General features: G+C 33.6%; 1 protein-coding gene across 1 annotated transcript; it reads left to right on the forward strand.

Annotated features, from left to right (window-relative positions):
• The first annotated feature begins 2376 nt into the window (after positions 1–2376).
• On the forward strand, positions 2377–13481 carry LOC133176076 (uncharacterized). Its single transcript, XM_061311246.1, has 6 exons — positions 2377–2486; positions 2583–2641; positions 2742–2799; positions 7692–7949; positions 9459–9501; positions 13263–13481. Exons 1-6 carry the CDS (start codon positions 2382–2384, stop codon positions 13391–13393), a joined length of 654 nt encoding a protein of 217 aa, XP_061167230.1. The 5' UTR covers positions 2377–2381; the 3' UTR covers positions 13394–13481.
• The last annotated feature ends 900 nt before the right edge of the window (positions 13482–14381 follow it).

Raw genomic sequence — 14381 nt, forward strand, 5'->3', positions numbered from 1 at the left:
CTTTATAAATTTTGTTTTCCAAGAAAAATTCATAAGGAAAATTTATTTCGGTCTCTGCCATTCAAAGGAGATAGTTATAAATAACTGCGCTACGTTATAAGTGATAAAGACTAATAATAGTGCTGACCTATATATATATATATATATATATATATATATATATATATATATATATATATATATATATATATATATATATATATAGGGTCTTCAGGCTGTTGTACAAATGTCAGGTAGGTTACCTGGTAACGTCCAAAAGCAATATAGTTACTTACCTGACATTTGAATAACTACCTGAACTGAATAGCCTATGACATGGCGGAAGCACTTGCGATACAAATGATTGGATTGTAAAAGCTTGAGAGATGATGACCACTGCAGACATAAATATATATGATTTCATCATCACTCAATGCTATTTTTCTTTAGTTTGATAAAAGAATTACAGAAGTACGTGAAATTTTTAGATTATAAATTTGAATATATTATTCCAACAAGACGACAATGAAAAATTGCATTTGACACAGATTTACGATAACTGAGAGGGAAAAATGTGTGGAATCTCCAAGAACTAGCGCAATGACTATTTTTCCTCAGCAATTATGTAAATGTAAAAGTAGACATGTTGAAGAAGTTTCGAAATTTATATCTAACGGAAGGGAACTATTTGTTAATCTGAATCTTATGTGTAATTAATTCAATATTTCTCAGCGTCTTGCGAATGATTTTTGATATGTACAAGGTACAGTCTTAAAGAGGAATTCTTCTCATATTTATTGTATTTAAGAATAAATAAAATCTTCACACAAACAAGAAATCAATATCACTAAGTGATGGTATTATTTCAGTTAATATTGACCATCTTATTTAAGTAACAAGGGCAGGTCAAGGTCACCTTGTTTTCCTTGACCTATGGGTAAAAAGTTTATGTTGCCTGTTATGCCAATATCTATTAATATGTAGTATTTATTAATCCAAGTTCCTATGGGAAGCGATCATCATGTAGGGGAGGATACTTTTTCTGTCCCTAATTTTGTAGTTTCTATTCCAAGTTCCGTTGGAATGTTAGTATAAAGACTAACAAATTTCAAACGTAACTGATTTAGTATTATCATTTACAATGTCTGGTAAATAATTCAGAAAGTCAAGATCATCTCTGGTGAAAATTGGTACCTTTTCACAAAACGGCTTTAGCAATATATCTAATAAATGGCTCAGATTTTTGGGTAGACGAGTAAGGACCTCCAACAACAGATCAGAAAGATAGATCCACTGGAATAATCCAGGTAATATATTCTGAATTTTGAGATTCTATTGCGTTCTTAAGATCTTTCAATTTATAAACTTTTAGGTAAGCCGTAAAACTCCGTCATCCTACAAATACATGACAAATTAAGATTTTTTTTACGTCGCTTACAAATTTACCGTTGTAATATCTTAGCTATAAATTTAAAGATCGATTTCAACTAAAAGACTTAACATACACATTTTTTTTTCAGTATTTACCGATATATATGCAGTTAAAGTTTCGATATGACCATAATATAATGTCGGTGCAAATCTTAATGTCGCTTCATTTATTTAGGAATTTCAAGATGAAATTTTCAGCCGTAAAATCGTTCCGAATAGATTGCAATAATTGTTTTAAAAAAAGTTTTTTTTATCCTATATAAAAAGAAATCAAACCACTTCTCGCAAAGAAATGCATGGATCTCCTTTCATGCGAAATCATAGCATGTCGCTTAAAATCGATTAACTTCTGTAACGACTTTGTTTTAAATTTCACGCACAGAATGCAGATTTCAAAAAGAACTGTGTCCGCGGAACCTAATATCATCGATTCTAGTTGCGAGTCAGCAGACTGAGTATTACCCGCATTAACGGTCGCAAAAACGAATGAGAAGATGAATATTCCCATGCTAATGAATTTTATACATATTATTTGATGTCTACACCTTATTTCTTTAAGATTAAATGCGCAAGGAAAGGTTATGCATCTTTCTACAGTGACTTCACAAACAAAACCTTTCACTCTCATTTATTCTCTTTTAATTGCCTCAAACATTAGAGCAAATGAAAATGCAGATTACAAAATAGTTGCATTTGAATTAAGAATTAATGCAAATCTTATGTAACGTACCGCTTTTGATATATCTTTTGAATCACCTCTTAATTTAATTTAACATATGTTCAAGCTGATACATGTACACACAGATGGCTTTTATTTCATTCTCATCTGACAAGTTCAAAATAATTATGTTCTTGTTATTTTTGGAGAGAAAAAAAAATATATGATTTCATATCTTGCTCATAGTGCATGAAGAGTGATGCGTCATGTAATTTATTGTATATAAGGTGAAAGTTATAAAACTAAGGAATTAATGAAAAAGATATCCATACTCTTGTATAAAATAACATTTGAAAAGGACAAAAATATGAAAAACTTGGAATTGTTTTTCATTTTGACACTTTTTTGTACTATTTGCGTAAGTATTGACATTTTATTTTATCGTTTTAATAATTTATTTTTGCTCAATGAAATAATTTGTTAAAATTTGTACTGATGTTGCATGTGCTTGTAGGCGGGGTCCAGGGGATTAAGATCTACTTCAAAAGTGGAGAAAGTTAACCAAAAAGCAAGGTACAAATCTACATCTCTCTCTTCTTACAATCACTCAATAAATTGTTGCATTAAATTAAATAAATGCAAAAAAGACTTTTCCTACATGATTCTCTTTTAGACGATGCTCAAGCAAAGCGAGAACCCATCATCTCGATGACAATTCAAATGAAAAGCAGGTATCTCTCTCTCTCTCTCTCTCTCTCTCTCTCTCTCTCTGATTACAATATTTTATTATTTGTGCTATGATTATGATGATGATGATTTTTTTTATTATTATTTTAATACTACTAATCATAAACGAACTGACATTTCAAGTTTAAATTTACAAAGATAATTACTGTAAAATTTAAACAATTACTGACATTTTACTGCCGGTACTTATATACTTAAAAAAAAGTGCTGACAATCTTAGCCGGTGCTGTTAAACTAAGACAATGACTGACCCGTTTTACTCTCCAAGCTGAAAAAGTGAAACAAGCACGTGCTTGAAAAGTACTTTCCTATTGCTTTCTCTCTCTCTCTCTCTCTCTCTCTCTCTCTCTCTCTCTCTCTCTGATAAACCTAAACAATTAGCAACCCATTTACTGTCCTTGCCGAAAAAAATACTTTTAAAAAAGACGAGAGCTCACATTAACTTAAAAGTACTGTCCCTTCTTGCTCTCGGGGAGACTGCAGTGTTATGAAATTGTGTTCGTTAAAGTTTCAATTTAGAAAAAAAAATTTTTTTTTTCTTGAAATAAGTTACATTCCCAGTCAGTTGATTAAGCAACGAACTATTACTTTTTAAGAATGTAGTCTCATAACTGCAACGTTGTGTGCAAGCAAAATGAATAACGCTGGCTACTTTGTTTGCGCTCCCCATTGCAGTTAAGAGAATACATCTTTTTTTTTAAAAAAATAATAGTTTAATGCTTATCTTATCTAAGCAAAGTGAATGTAGATAGCTCAAGATATAGTGTAATCCCGTCTAACAATTGGATTTTTAGGTCACTTGAATCACTTTGGTATTTGTTTTTGTCTGTCGTCGTTCGTTTGAACCTTTTCAGTTTCTTTTCGAGAACTGCTGACCAGTTATGATATATATAGCATCTATGGATGAAGGGAAACAGAATTTATTAATTTCATAGTCCCTGCCTCCCCCTTTTTTGGGGGGTTGTGGTTAAAAGCCATAAAATTTTTGCAATGTTTAAACATCTTCTTCTTAACTCGTGGACATCAAGGAGTTAATCTTTTGGTATGATTGTAAGAAGCACAAAGCCCTCTAACTAAAATGTAAAATTTATTGCTACTGGATCAGGTGTTCCGGAGTTAGCTTCGAGCTCTATTAATCATAAAGTGAAAATTCATTATTTCTTTGAAAATCTTCTCTCTCCTCGGCACAGGTACAAAAGAAAACAAAAACAAACTCCATGGAAATGATGATTAAGAGGCTAGGAAAAAAGCAAAAATCAGTTCAGTATTGAGAAGCTTAAATGCATATAAGGGGTTCCGACCTAACCCTAAAATGGAAGGTGGCTCTTTTGAATAAAATGAAATCTACACTTACTAAGGATGCTTACATATTTCTCTGACTGTGTTTTTTTCCTACAAGTTTGAACTTTTATTGTGGCCCACCCTACCCCCGGGGGTCATGAATTGAACACGCAGCACAGTTAAGGCTGCAATAAGGAGGCGGGGCCTAATTTATACGAGAAATGCTTACTATGACATCACTCAAAAAAATAAGTTCTTCAAATTACGACTAAATGAAATGATTTGCTATTTTAAACTGTTGGATAGCTTTAAACGACATGAATACTAACTATTGCATGCATTATTGTAGTTGGTTAAATCCCACACAGCAATATATAAACAATTCACTGATCACAATGCACTTGTCATTGTGACGTCATATCGTAAAATTTGACGCAGTTTGTATGCAGTGAGAGGGGGATCAAGTTATATTTTATACAATGAAAATTGTATTTTGTAATTAAATAAAATATCATTTGCAGATATATTACAGGCCATTAACTTGGATGCGATGTCTATTTTATGATTTTATTCATATACTTCCAATACATTCACTAGACAAGCGATACTGGCGTATATTTGTATGCAGATTAATTGAAGGGTAATAGAAGGGTCGTAATAAATCGATGTATTGCAAGGGCATACCATCAATGAATTATGACAAGCTTTTACACATAAACTCAAGAAGTATGAAGATATTTTAAAAGTGCTGCGAACCTGTTAAATTCTTGGAAATGAATTAATTATATTTATATTTAATGTACTTGACCAGCGAGATATTCAACATACGGTCTAACAAATGTAATTTTAACAATTAGATAGTAGAATCTATATAGGTTCGCAGCACTTTTCACAAACTACAAAGAGTGTTGAAAATAATTATAAATTAAACTTAGATTTTTAACTTGGTTATGCCCTTACAATATTGGAATTTATAGATGACCTCAATATTTCAGGTATATTTGCTAAAATCACGTGACTGCAACATCACGTGACAAGTCTAAATAAAAAATCTAATCGTCCTCAACATGTAGTTTTCAACCATATTGCATTTGTGCGATAATAGTAAAGTCCTAAAAAGAAACGCCCATCCTTGTAAAGAATGCATTTTCTATCTAAAAAATACGCCGATATTTCCATTTGGCACCTTAACTGTACTGCGCAATTTTGAATCTACACCACCTGAAGGTGTTTCCTTATAAATATGACTAATCATAGCTTTGCTGTTCTTGAGAAGATCTTCCCCCGGGGGTCATGATTTGAATAAGCAATCATGACCCCCAGCTGCACGGGGTCATGATTTGAACAAACTTGAATCTACACTACCTGAGAATGCTTCCATATAAATATGATCAATCATGGCATTGCTGTTCTTGAGAAGAAAATTTTTGAAGATTTTTCCTATATACTCCTATGTAAAACTTTGATCGTTCATTGTGGCCACTCCCTACCCCCGGGGGTCAGGATTTGAACAAACTTGAATCTACATCACCTGAGAATGCTTCCATATAAATATGACCCATCATAGCTTTACTGTTCTTGAGAAGATTTGTAAAGATTTTTCCTTTATATTCCTATTTAAAACTTTGATCGTCCATTGTGACCCAACCCTACCCCCAGGGGTCATGGTTTGAACAAATTTGAATTTACACTACCTGGCAATGATTCCACATGAGTTTCATCTTTCTTGATCCATTGGTTCTTGAAAAGATTTTTTAAAAAAATGCCATTAATTCTCCCCTATTTTGTAATTATCTCCCCTTGGAAGAGAGCGTGGCCGTTCATTTGAACAAACTTGAATCCCCTTCACCCAAGAATACCCTGTGCCAAGTTTGGTTTAAATTGGCCAAGTGGTTCTGGAGAAGAAGATGAAATTGTAAAAAGTTAACGACGACGCCGGCAACGACAAGGACGACAGACATAGGACAAATTTTGATGAGAATAGCTCACTTGAGCCTTCGGCTCTGGTGAGCTAAAAACTCGCTGCCATAACCTTGAAGCGCATAATTTTTTAGATATCCTCTCCTCTTCCCTGTATATTGAACAGTTAAATGAAGTGCACAGGAATAATGAGAAAGATTGCATCTTCCAATATTATGAAATTTGTGGCAAAAGCCAGGGTTCCTGGTGCGTGTCTTTGTGTGTGTGTGAGGGGGGATAGGGGCTCTATTGGTTTATGTAGTAAAAATGCATTAATTATTTGAAGATCCTCTTCTCTGTTTCTGAGAATTAAACAAACAAATTACGTTCATAATTTGAACAAGGATGCCTCTTTGAAAATTGTGAATTTCATTGCACTGGGTCAGGAGATCCAGTGTTAGGGTTGGGTTCTTTTGATTTTATAGTGAAAATGTATTATTGTTTTGTTTTCTCTGTTCCTTGGTATTAAGAAAACAAACTACATGTAAGTGCAAAGTTAAAATGAGCACGAGTGCCCCTTCTATAACTGTGATTTATGGCCCCTGGGTCAGGGGTTCTGGTGTTGAGGTGGGGCTCTACTGTTTATATAGTGAAAATGCATTATTTCTTCAAAACTGTTCTATACCCCTGAATATTAGGCAAAAAATAATGCATACTTATGACGAGCAAGGGTGCATCTTTAATTATTAAATTTGTAGATTCAGGGACAGATGCTTCAGTGTGTTTGCCTGGGGGAGGGGGGGACTTATTGATTATATAGTGAAAAGATTTTTTCTTTGAAATTCTCTAGCTATGCTACTGGGTATATAGCACTCAAACTAAGTACAAAGTTATAAATGGCAAGCTCCTGGATCAGGGATTCTGGTATTAGGGAAGAACTGTGATGAATGTAAAGAGACACTGCATTATTTTTGTAAAAATTATCTCCTTTGCTCTCATCATTGGTATCTAGGGGGCAAACAGAGTACAAGGATATAATAAGCAAGGATATTGTTATCACATTTGCTACATTCTGGACACCGTCACAGTAGCTCAGTCGGTAGAATTCAAATAATTTAATAGGTAAACATGTAAAAGAAAATACTTTAAAAAGCATTGAATAAAACAAGGTATTTCAAACACAAATGAATAATTTATCAAAGATGATGATTATTTAAAATTGAATGCATCGAACAAATTTGACCAGACGCCTGTTTTAAAAATTATTTTTTGTACATTATTAAACAAAAAGAATGTGCAATAAAGGGAAGATCAAATAAAATATCTCTATAGAATCGAGAGGAATAGATTATTGTAATTGTAGAGTTTACTTCGGTTTATTTCAGTGTTGTGATTTTTTTTTATATATAAGACTACGTGTGTGGATTTATACTAAATATTTCTGGTATCTATATATATATATATATATATATATATATATATATATATATATATATATATATATATATATATATATATATATATATATATATATATCAATGTAGATTTAAGTTTCTCGACCTCTGGAGGGTAGGTTAGGGCCACAGTAGAATATGAAAGAACATATCTATTTTTTTCAATCTTCCTGAAAAAAGCTTCCAAAAGCAAGCATCTCCAGGTAGTTTGGTTATAAATTTTGTTCCATATGTTTTTTAAGTCAGACTCGAGGGAGTCCAAAGAATCCCAAGGATCTGACGAAAATAGTTTAAAAGCAGACAAAGCGTTGACGATCAGTAAAGCTCAAAAGAGTGTGAATGTTGTTGATACAGACACAATGACAATACCAGAAGAAGAGGAATTGCCACATATAACTGACATGAAGCCAATTTCACCGGAAACAGAATGCCCAGATAAGGCTGATGATATATGTTGGGATATGGAGGAACATTGCAACGGTCCCATCTTTAATATTGTGGTAAGGGCAACACGGTTTATGCATTTACCGCGCACCCCCGATTGCGATTAGTACAGGTATCTCAGGACGAAGGTGCGTGCCCCGCGGGTAGAAAATACAGGTAATCCTCGCAGCGCGTTGCAACCTATCAATTGTAGGTAGGAATATGTCTTGGTCTAAAAGTGAATTTTTCTTCCTTGGAAATTATAAAACAAAACAAAATTAAACGAAACAAAGTATGCAGAATGAAAGAAAGATGATAAATGCTACAATAATAAAATTAAAAAAAATATAGATGCTGAAATAATAGTAATTTTTGTACAAACGCAAAATATACATTTTAAATGAAATATACTCTTATATAATAATAATAAATGTAACTTCGTCCTGGCAATTTTGAAATGAGCTATTTAAGAGTGAACTTTTCTTAACGTGCATAGAGTCAAATTCAAGCTAAGTGTTTACTCTACGATCTTCGATACAAATCACTGTAGGTGATATTTTATTCGAATATGCAAGTTAATATACCCGATAAACCTTTTAGGATATTCTATAACGACAAATATTTTTCGTTGTGTGGTTTGTAAATTTATGGAGTTGAATTTAAAAATGTATCTATCGTAGCTTCAATTTAATAAACGGGGGGGGGGGGGGGGGGGGAGGGGTCATGAATTAAGTTTCCTGACATAATTTAAATATAAGAATTCGGGTGTATTACTGTTATTTTCATTCCCAGAGTCACCTGTGAAAAGCCACTCTTCGGGCGGTGATTACATGTATTTCCTTAGGCAAGTTCTGCAGTTGGAATGGTTTCAAATATTTTGTGTGCGTTATTTGATGGTCATCTAGTCCGTAAGATGAAGACCCCTAAACGTGCTACGTATGTTGCACAAAGGGTAAACGCTCATTACACAGATTGCACGAAATGCTGCACAGTTTATAACTTTTGCACATAATGCTTTGCATGAAAGGTTGCACAGTTTGCACGAAAGGGTGCACGAAACGCTTCGTTCAGTACTCAAGCGAGGCCTTGGCCTCGATCTGCATTTTCTGTTCGGAATCCCTCGGACATTATTTAAATTATTACGAATTCATAATAGATTAATTAAGAAACGCAATCTGCGTTAAATTAAAACTCTTACACAAGTACTCAAACCGATAGAAATATTAAATATTCAGTTTTATATAATAGATAATTTACATTTTGTTTGCAATCCCTTTGTTTTAAGGTGAAATGCCTATCATTGTATATGTACAAACTTTTCGAATTCATGACCATATGTATATATATATATATATATATATATATATATATATATATATATATATATATATATATATATATATATCGGTGTATACGGTCTGCAAGTAGGAATGCGTTGAAGTATCGAGGTATCGCGGTCAAGAATTACAAACCGTAAGTGGAGCTCGGTCTACTGCATAATGCCGCATTCAAATCAAGTCATATCTATTTTTATTTAGTTTTCTTTTTAATACTCTTGATGGTACTGCCCGGTTTGTGTTTTTTAGTTGAGGTGGGGAACCTATTGTGAAAGTGATGAAGATTGTAAAGGTAAGTTTCTTTTTAATATTTTTTGAATAGAGCACACGTATAACTGAGATATATATTCATAAAATTTTAAGGAAATGTTGCTCTTCTATCATAATATTGTCTCTTACTAACAAAATTATTCTGAATTTGAGAAATACTTAAGTTCTAGTTTCAAAAATAAAAATTCTACAGTAATTTTTCATGAGAACTCGAAGTTCATGTAAAGTTTCAAAGTATCATCATATTTCTACACTGGACAAATATGGTGAAATTTCTAACAAAAAAATTAATTCAATCCTCCATTTTGTTCCTGACATGTTTTTTACCACAGCTAAGCAACAATACACGACGCAGCACTGATAAGCCGTTGTATGAAAAAACAACGGAATATAGAAGCGCAGAAATAGACACCATTTTAAACTGAATTCATTTTTGTGAATGAAAAAAGTAACGTTAACGAAGTGATCGTTCTCAAAAAATCTACAAACATTACGAATCTATGAACAAGGCATAGAACACGGAGCCCTGGAAATTCCAGAGGTGTAATCAGGTGACTAGGAATAAGCATCCCCCGTTGATTCAGTCACACTCGTCATGTATTGATCAGGTAGATTCGATAGTCAAATTTAGTATAAAATAAAAACAAAACGCCTAACAATTTGCAGGAGACACGTCAGCCAAAATACGACCCGGTGATATGTTATTTTAATTTTTGAACAAGGTCATTATTACGACCATAGAATCTACTATATGCTGACTTTAAAAAATATAATATTATTGCATGAATTTAATAATTACATTGTATAATGATTTTAGCTTAGTCACTTGATTTGACCTTCATGCATATGATAAATACAAAAATGTGTACTGCATGATGTTATTCGAAAAAACTCATTTGTAGTTTTTGATATTTATTTAAAGTTTGGCGTATCTGGTCGTGGTGACATAATTTATTACAAAGTTGGGAACGGACGCCTGGTCGTTTCCCCGACAACAATCAACAACAAAAGTGGCAAACCCAAGAGGGCTTAATTGTGCACTGGGTAAAGTTCTCGAATGCACAACGCCATGTAATATGGGTAAAATGACCAATATCCCATTAACAATGTTATCAGTGTCAACTGAATGGACCAATATCCAATCAAAAAGGTTATCAAATGCAATGTCAAATGAATGCAATATGGTTCAATGGGCCAATATCTCATTAACAGTGTTAGCAATGTCAAATACAATATTGTTCAACGGGCCAATATCCCATTAACAATGTCAATTGGACATACATCTACAATTTTTTTTCACTAAAAATGCTTGATTTTTAATTCTGTAAGCAATTCTGTTACAGTATCACTTCGATATTATTTGTGCAAGCTGTAATTTTTTGTCCCAGAATTCTCACAAGGGATAGGTTAAGAATGTATATTAACTAATACACTGTTCACACAGAGAGTTTAATACGCAGTAAATTAATGCGAAGTAAAATAATGCAAATCAAAGTAATGCGAATTAAATTGCGTTCACACCACAGCTGATGCGAAGTAAACTAATGCAAATTAATTGTTTTATTTCTACAGTAGGGCTATATATTCAGCAAGGCTATTATGAAGTCATTTTCAAATCACGTCACCTTTTGCAGAGCAGATCCATTTGACATAATGTCAAAGTGTCTGTACACATTTTAGTGATTAACATAATTTTCCTTTGTTTTTCAATAAAAAAAAAATAGCAGAAGTACCCATATCTGACCATGTGGCATGTGACTTAATTTTGATATTATGCATGCGTCAAAAAAAAAATTAATTCGAATTAGCTTCGCTTAGCGTTCACACGGAGCTAATTCGAAGTAATTTAATAATACGGTTTATAATTGCCTAGCATAGCATTATAGAAAGGCCTGTTAAATGCACGGCTACCCGGAATGGGCTTCACAAAGAAATTTAATTTACATACTATGCTCTGAAGGGCTGTTATGGTAATTGTTCTTTTTTTTTTTTTTGGATATGATGCTCGAAGATTTGAGATATTTCTAAAACCTTTGTAGCTGGAATTCGAATTTGCATTTTTATTGTGTCTATTTGTAAACCCAGGAACATTAAGCATATGGTCGACCCCTGAGCTTTCTCAGAGTTTAGGGGCATAACAATTCATTATACAGTCTTCGAAATGTGTTCACCAAGACTTTGTAATGACTAGTGCCTGCCCTTCCTGCAAAAATTAAAAGTCCAAATTGTGATATGTTGTACCTAACCCTCTTTTTTTCTCACCATCCAGAAATATAGAGAATGTTTAAAAAAAAATGCATAATATGGAGCAGCAAAATGGCAACAGATCGTCTATGTAGTTAGCTCCCCTCAAAAAACTCCTAGTAGTTCATAGTCCCCTGGGTATATGGGTGTAAGCCTAAATGTCTGGATTCGCCAAGAGCCCCCCCCCCCCTCCTCCACAACTTGTATGTTGTATCCACAACTGTGTCAAAAGATGTACAGTTAATTGTTGTGTCCCTCAGGTCCACGTATGCGTTAATAATACATGTAGATAGCGGTCGATAGGACAAGCGTGTGATCATTCGCTAACCGCCATCACTTTTGGGTACCACCCAGATTGGGGATTTATGAAGGTTAGGCGTCAATGGGTCTAAAAATGGAACCCCCCCCCCCATGTGACTCTCGTCTATATCTTTCTTTATTTTAGCTTGCAAAATGTCCCCGTACTGATTTGCAGATGCCAATTCATTTGAAAAAAGAAATAGTTCTTGGTCCTAAATATAGTAACGTAAAACCCAGTTTGAAACCAATGTCCAGAAAAAATGGCTGATTGCTCCTCTGTGTAGTTTTGAAGATACTGTGAAACTACCTGAATTATAGAAAATTGAAATGAATGATGTGAATTTTCATGTTGTGTGATGTGGTTGTGCAAGTGTTGATGGATGCATGGTATTACATTTCATGCATCTTTGAGCAAATGGGCAAATTATCCCTTAACATGAGCCTTTATTATCAAAATCAAACTTTTTTTTTTATTTTGGAAGGCTACTTATCCGTGACCACCCTTTCTGACATCGTTCAATTTTGGCATTGAGCCCGATGTTTCCATGCACGTGTCATGAATTTTAATTCAAAATTATGTTTCAAAAAATTGTCTCTTTATCAAGCTGCTTAAATATGCAAAGAAATGTTACCAATATAACAATATTTTTATAAGAATGCTGTAAGTATCCAGTTTAACATCACGAAGCAATCAATGTAAAATAATAAAAATAATATGGCAAACGGTGTCAGTTGAAAATTATACCAGTAAACATTCAATCCGATGAAAATATGCGCAATCAACGTACATATTTAACTAAAAATGGCCAAATATGCTCTATATGAGGAGACGCTGCCAATACAAAATTGAAAATCTTCTATCACATGAACCAAACTACCAATGTGTTCGTCTGCTAGATTAAAAAAGAGGAAATTACGTTTAGGACTTTGGTTTATGTAGTCACTGTAACGTATCTTATAAAGGACTTTGGTATGCGCAACCAAGTTTGTTCCGCGAGTCACATACGCAATATAAAGTAATAGCCATATACATGTATCATAATGATTTAAAACCCCATCTTCCTAGATGTTGCTTGAATATGGGTTATTATTCAAAATGATTACCACGCACTTTTCTGTTCATTCAAGAAATGTATCTTATGTAAAGTCATTATCAGCATGAGTAAAATTAACACGTACATATATGCATACACTGTACATGTGTTTGGATTTGCTAATATATATTTTTTCTTTATTTAGAGGTTGATCCATGCCAGAGTGGAAAATGCTGTGAGATTCCTTGTGAAAATGTGCAAAAGATGTGCCGGTACCCAACAAATTATCATGATCTTGCGAATTCTTTTAGTCCAGAGCGGCTTCGGGATTCATAAGAACTCAATGATCAAGTGCTTATACGGCAAATAATTGAAAATTTCTTTTATTCAGAGTTGATAATAAAAAGTTTTCTAATTGACGACATCCATGTAGTTTTTTTTTTTCGAGATCGGGTCTTCCAACAATCTGTTGGAATTCCCATGGGTACCAATTGCGACCCGTTATTAGCAAATAAATTGCTGTGTTCACAAGAACAAGAATGTATTCAAAAACGTCTACTAGAAGAAAACACTTGCTTTGGCCTTCAACTCGACATTTAGATATATTGACGGCGTATTATCAATTAACAATTGTTACTTCCATTCATATGTCGACTCGATATATCCCAATCAGCTTGTAATAAAAGACACCACAGAGTCTGACACATATGTTTCATATTTAGACATATTACTAGAAAAGATGTAAATGGTAACTTTACAACCAAGCTTTATCACAAACGTGGTGCCTTCAACTTTTCAATCGTCACCTTCCCTTACTTTTGTAGCAATATAGCTTTATCACTTGGATGTAGGGTTTATATCTCTCAGTTGATTTGATACGCATGAGCGTGCTCTAAATGACGAACAATTTCTAAAGCGATGCGAGCTATTGACAAACAAGTTGATGAAACAAGGATATCAACAGTCTCCTTTAAAGCCATCATTTTGCATGTTTTATGAGTGAAAACATGACCTTTTCACCAAATACAATCTATCACTTGGTAAAAATGCTGATTGAAATTTTTCATACTAATAGTTAGGCCATTATTTACATAGTTACTGAATTGTCTACAGACTCTTTCCGTTTTTCCCGATCATGACAAAGAGCTCACGGCTGGTGTAACCTGTTGGAAGGGGATGCTCACTCCTCCATGGCACCTGATCTAATCTCTGATGGTTTAGATGTCAGTGTTTGCCTGTTCCTGATTTGTATTGTTTGAATGGACTATTGAGCCAGAAACTGTTGTTACCTCCATATTCCATAGACTTAATGCGAATAGTCTTA

This window comes from Saccostrea echinata, unplaced genomic scaffold (assembly GCF_033153115.1).
Source record: "Saccostrea echinata isolate AGI-Se365-2 ecotype Australia unplaced genomic scaffold, CSIRO_AGI_Sech_v1 ptg000065l, whole genome shotgun sequence".
Taxonomy (NCBI): Eukaryota; Metazoa; Mollusca; class Bivalvia; order Ostreida; family Ostreidae; genus Saccostrea; species Saccostrea echinata.

Excerpts from the sequence above, each read along its gene's own strand:
- LOC133176076 (XM_061311246.1), top strand. The coding sequence starts at position 2,382 with ATGAAAAAGATATCCATACTCTTGTATAAAATAACATTTGAAAAGGAC. Across the intron at positions 2,487-2,582 it reads CACTTTTTTGTACTATTTGC|GCGGGGTCCAGGGGATTAAG; the intron begins GTAAGTATTGAC and ends ATGTGCTTGTAG. Across the intron at positions 2,642-2,741 it reads AAAGTTAACCAAAAAGCAAG|ACGATGCTCAAGCAAAGCGA; the intron begins GTACAAATCTAC and ends ATTCTCTTTTAG.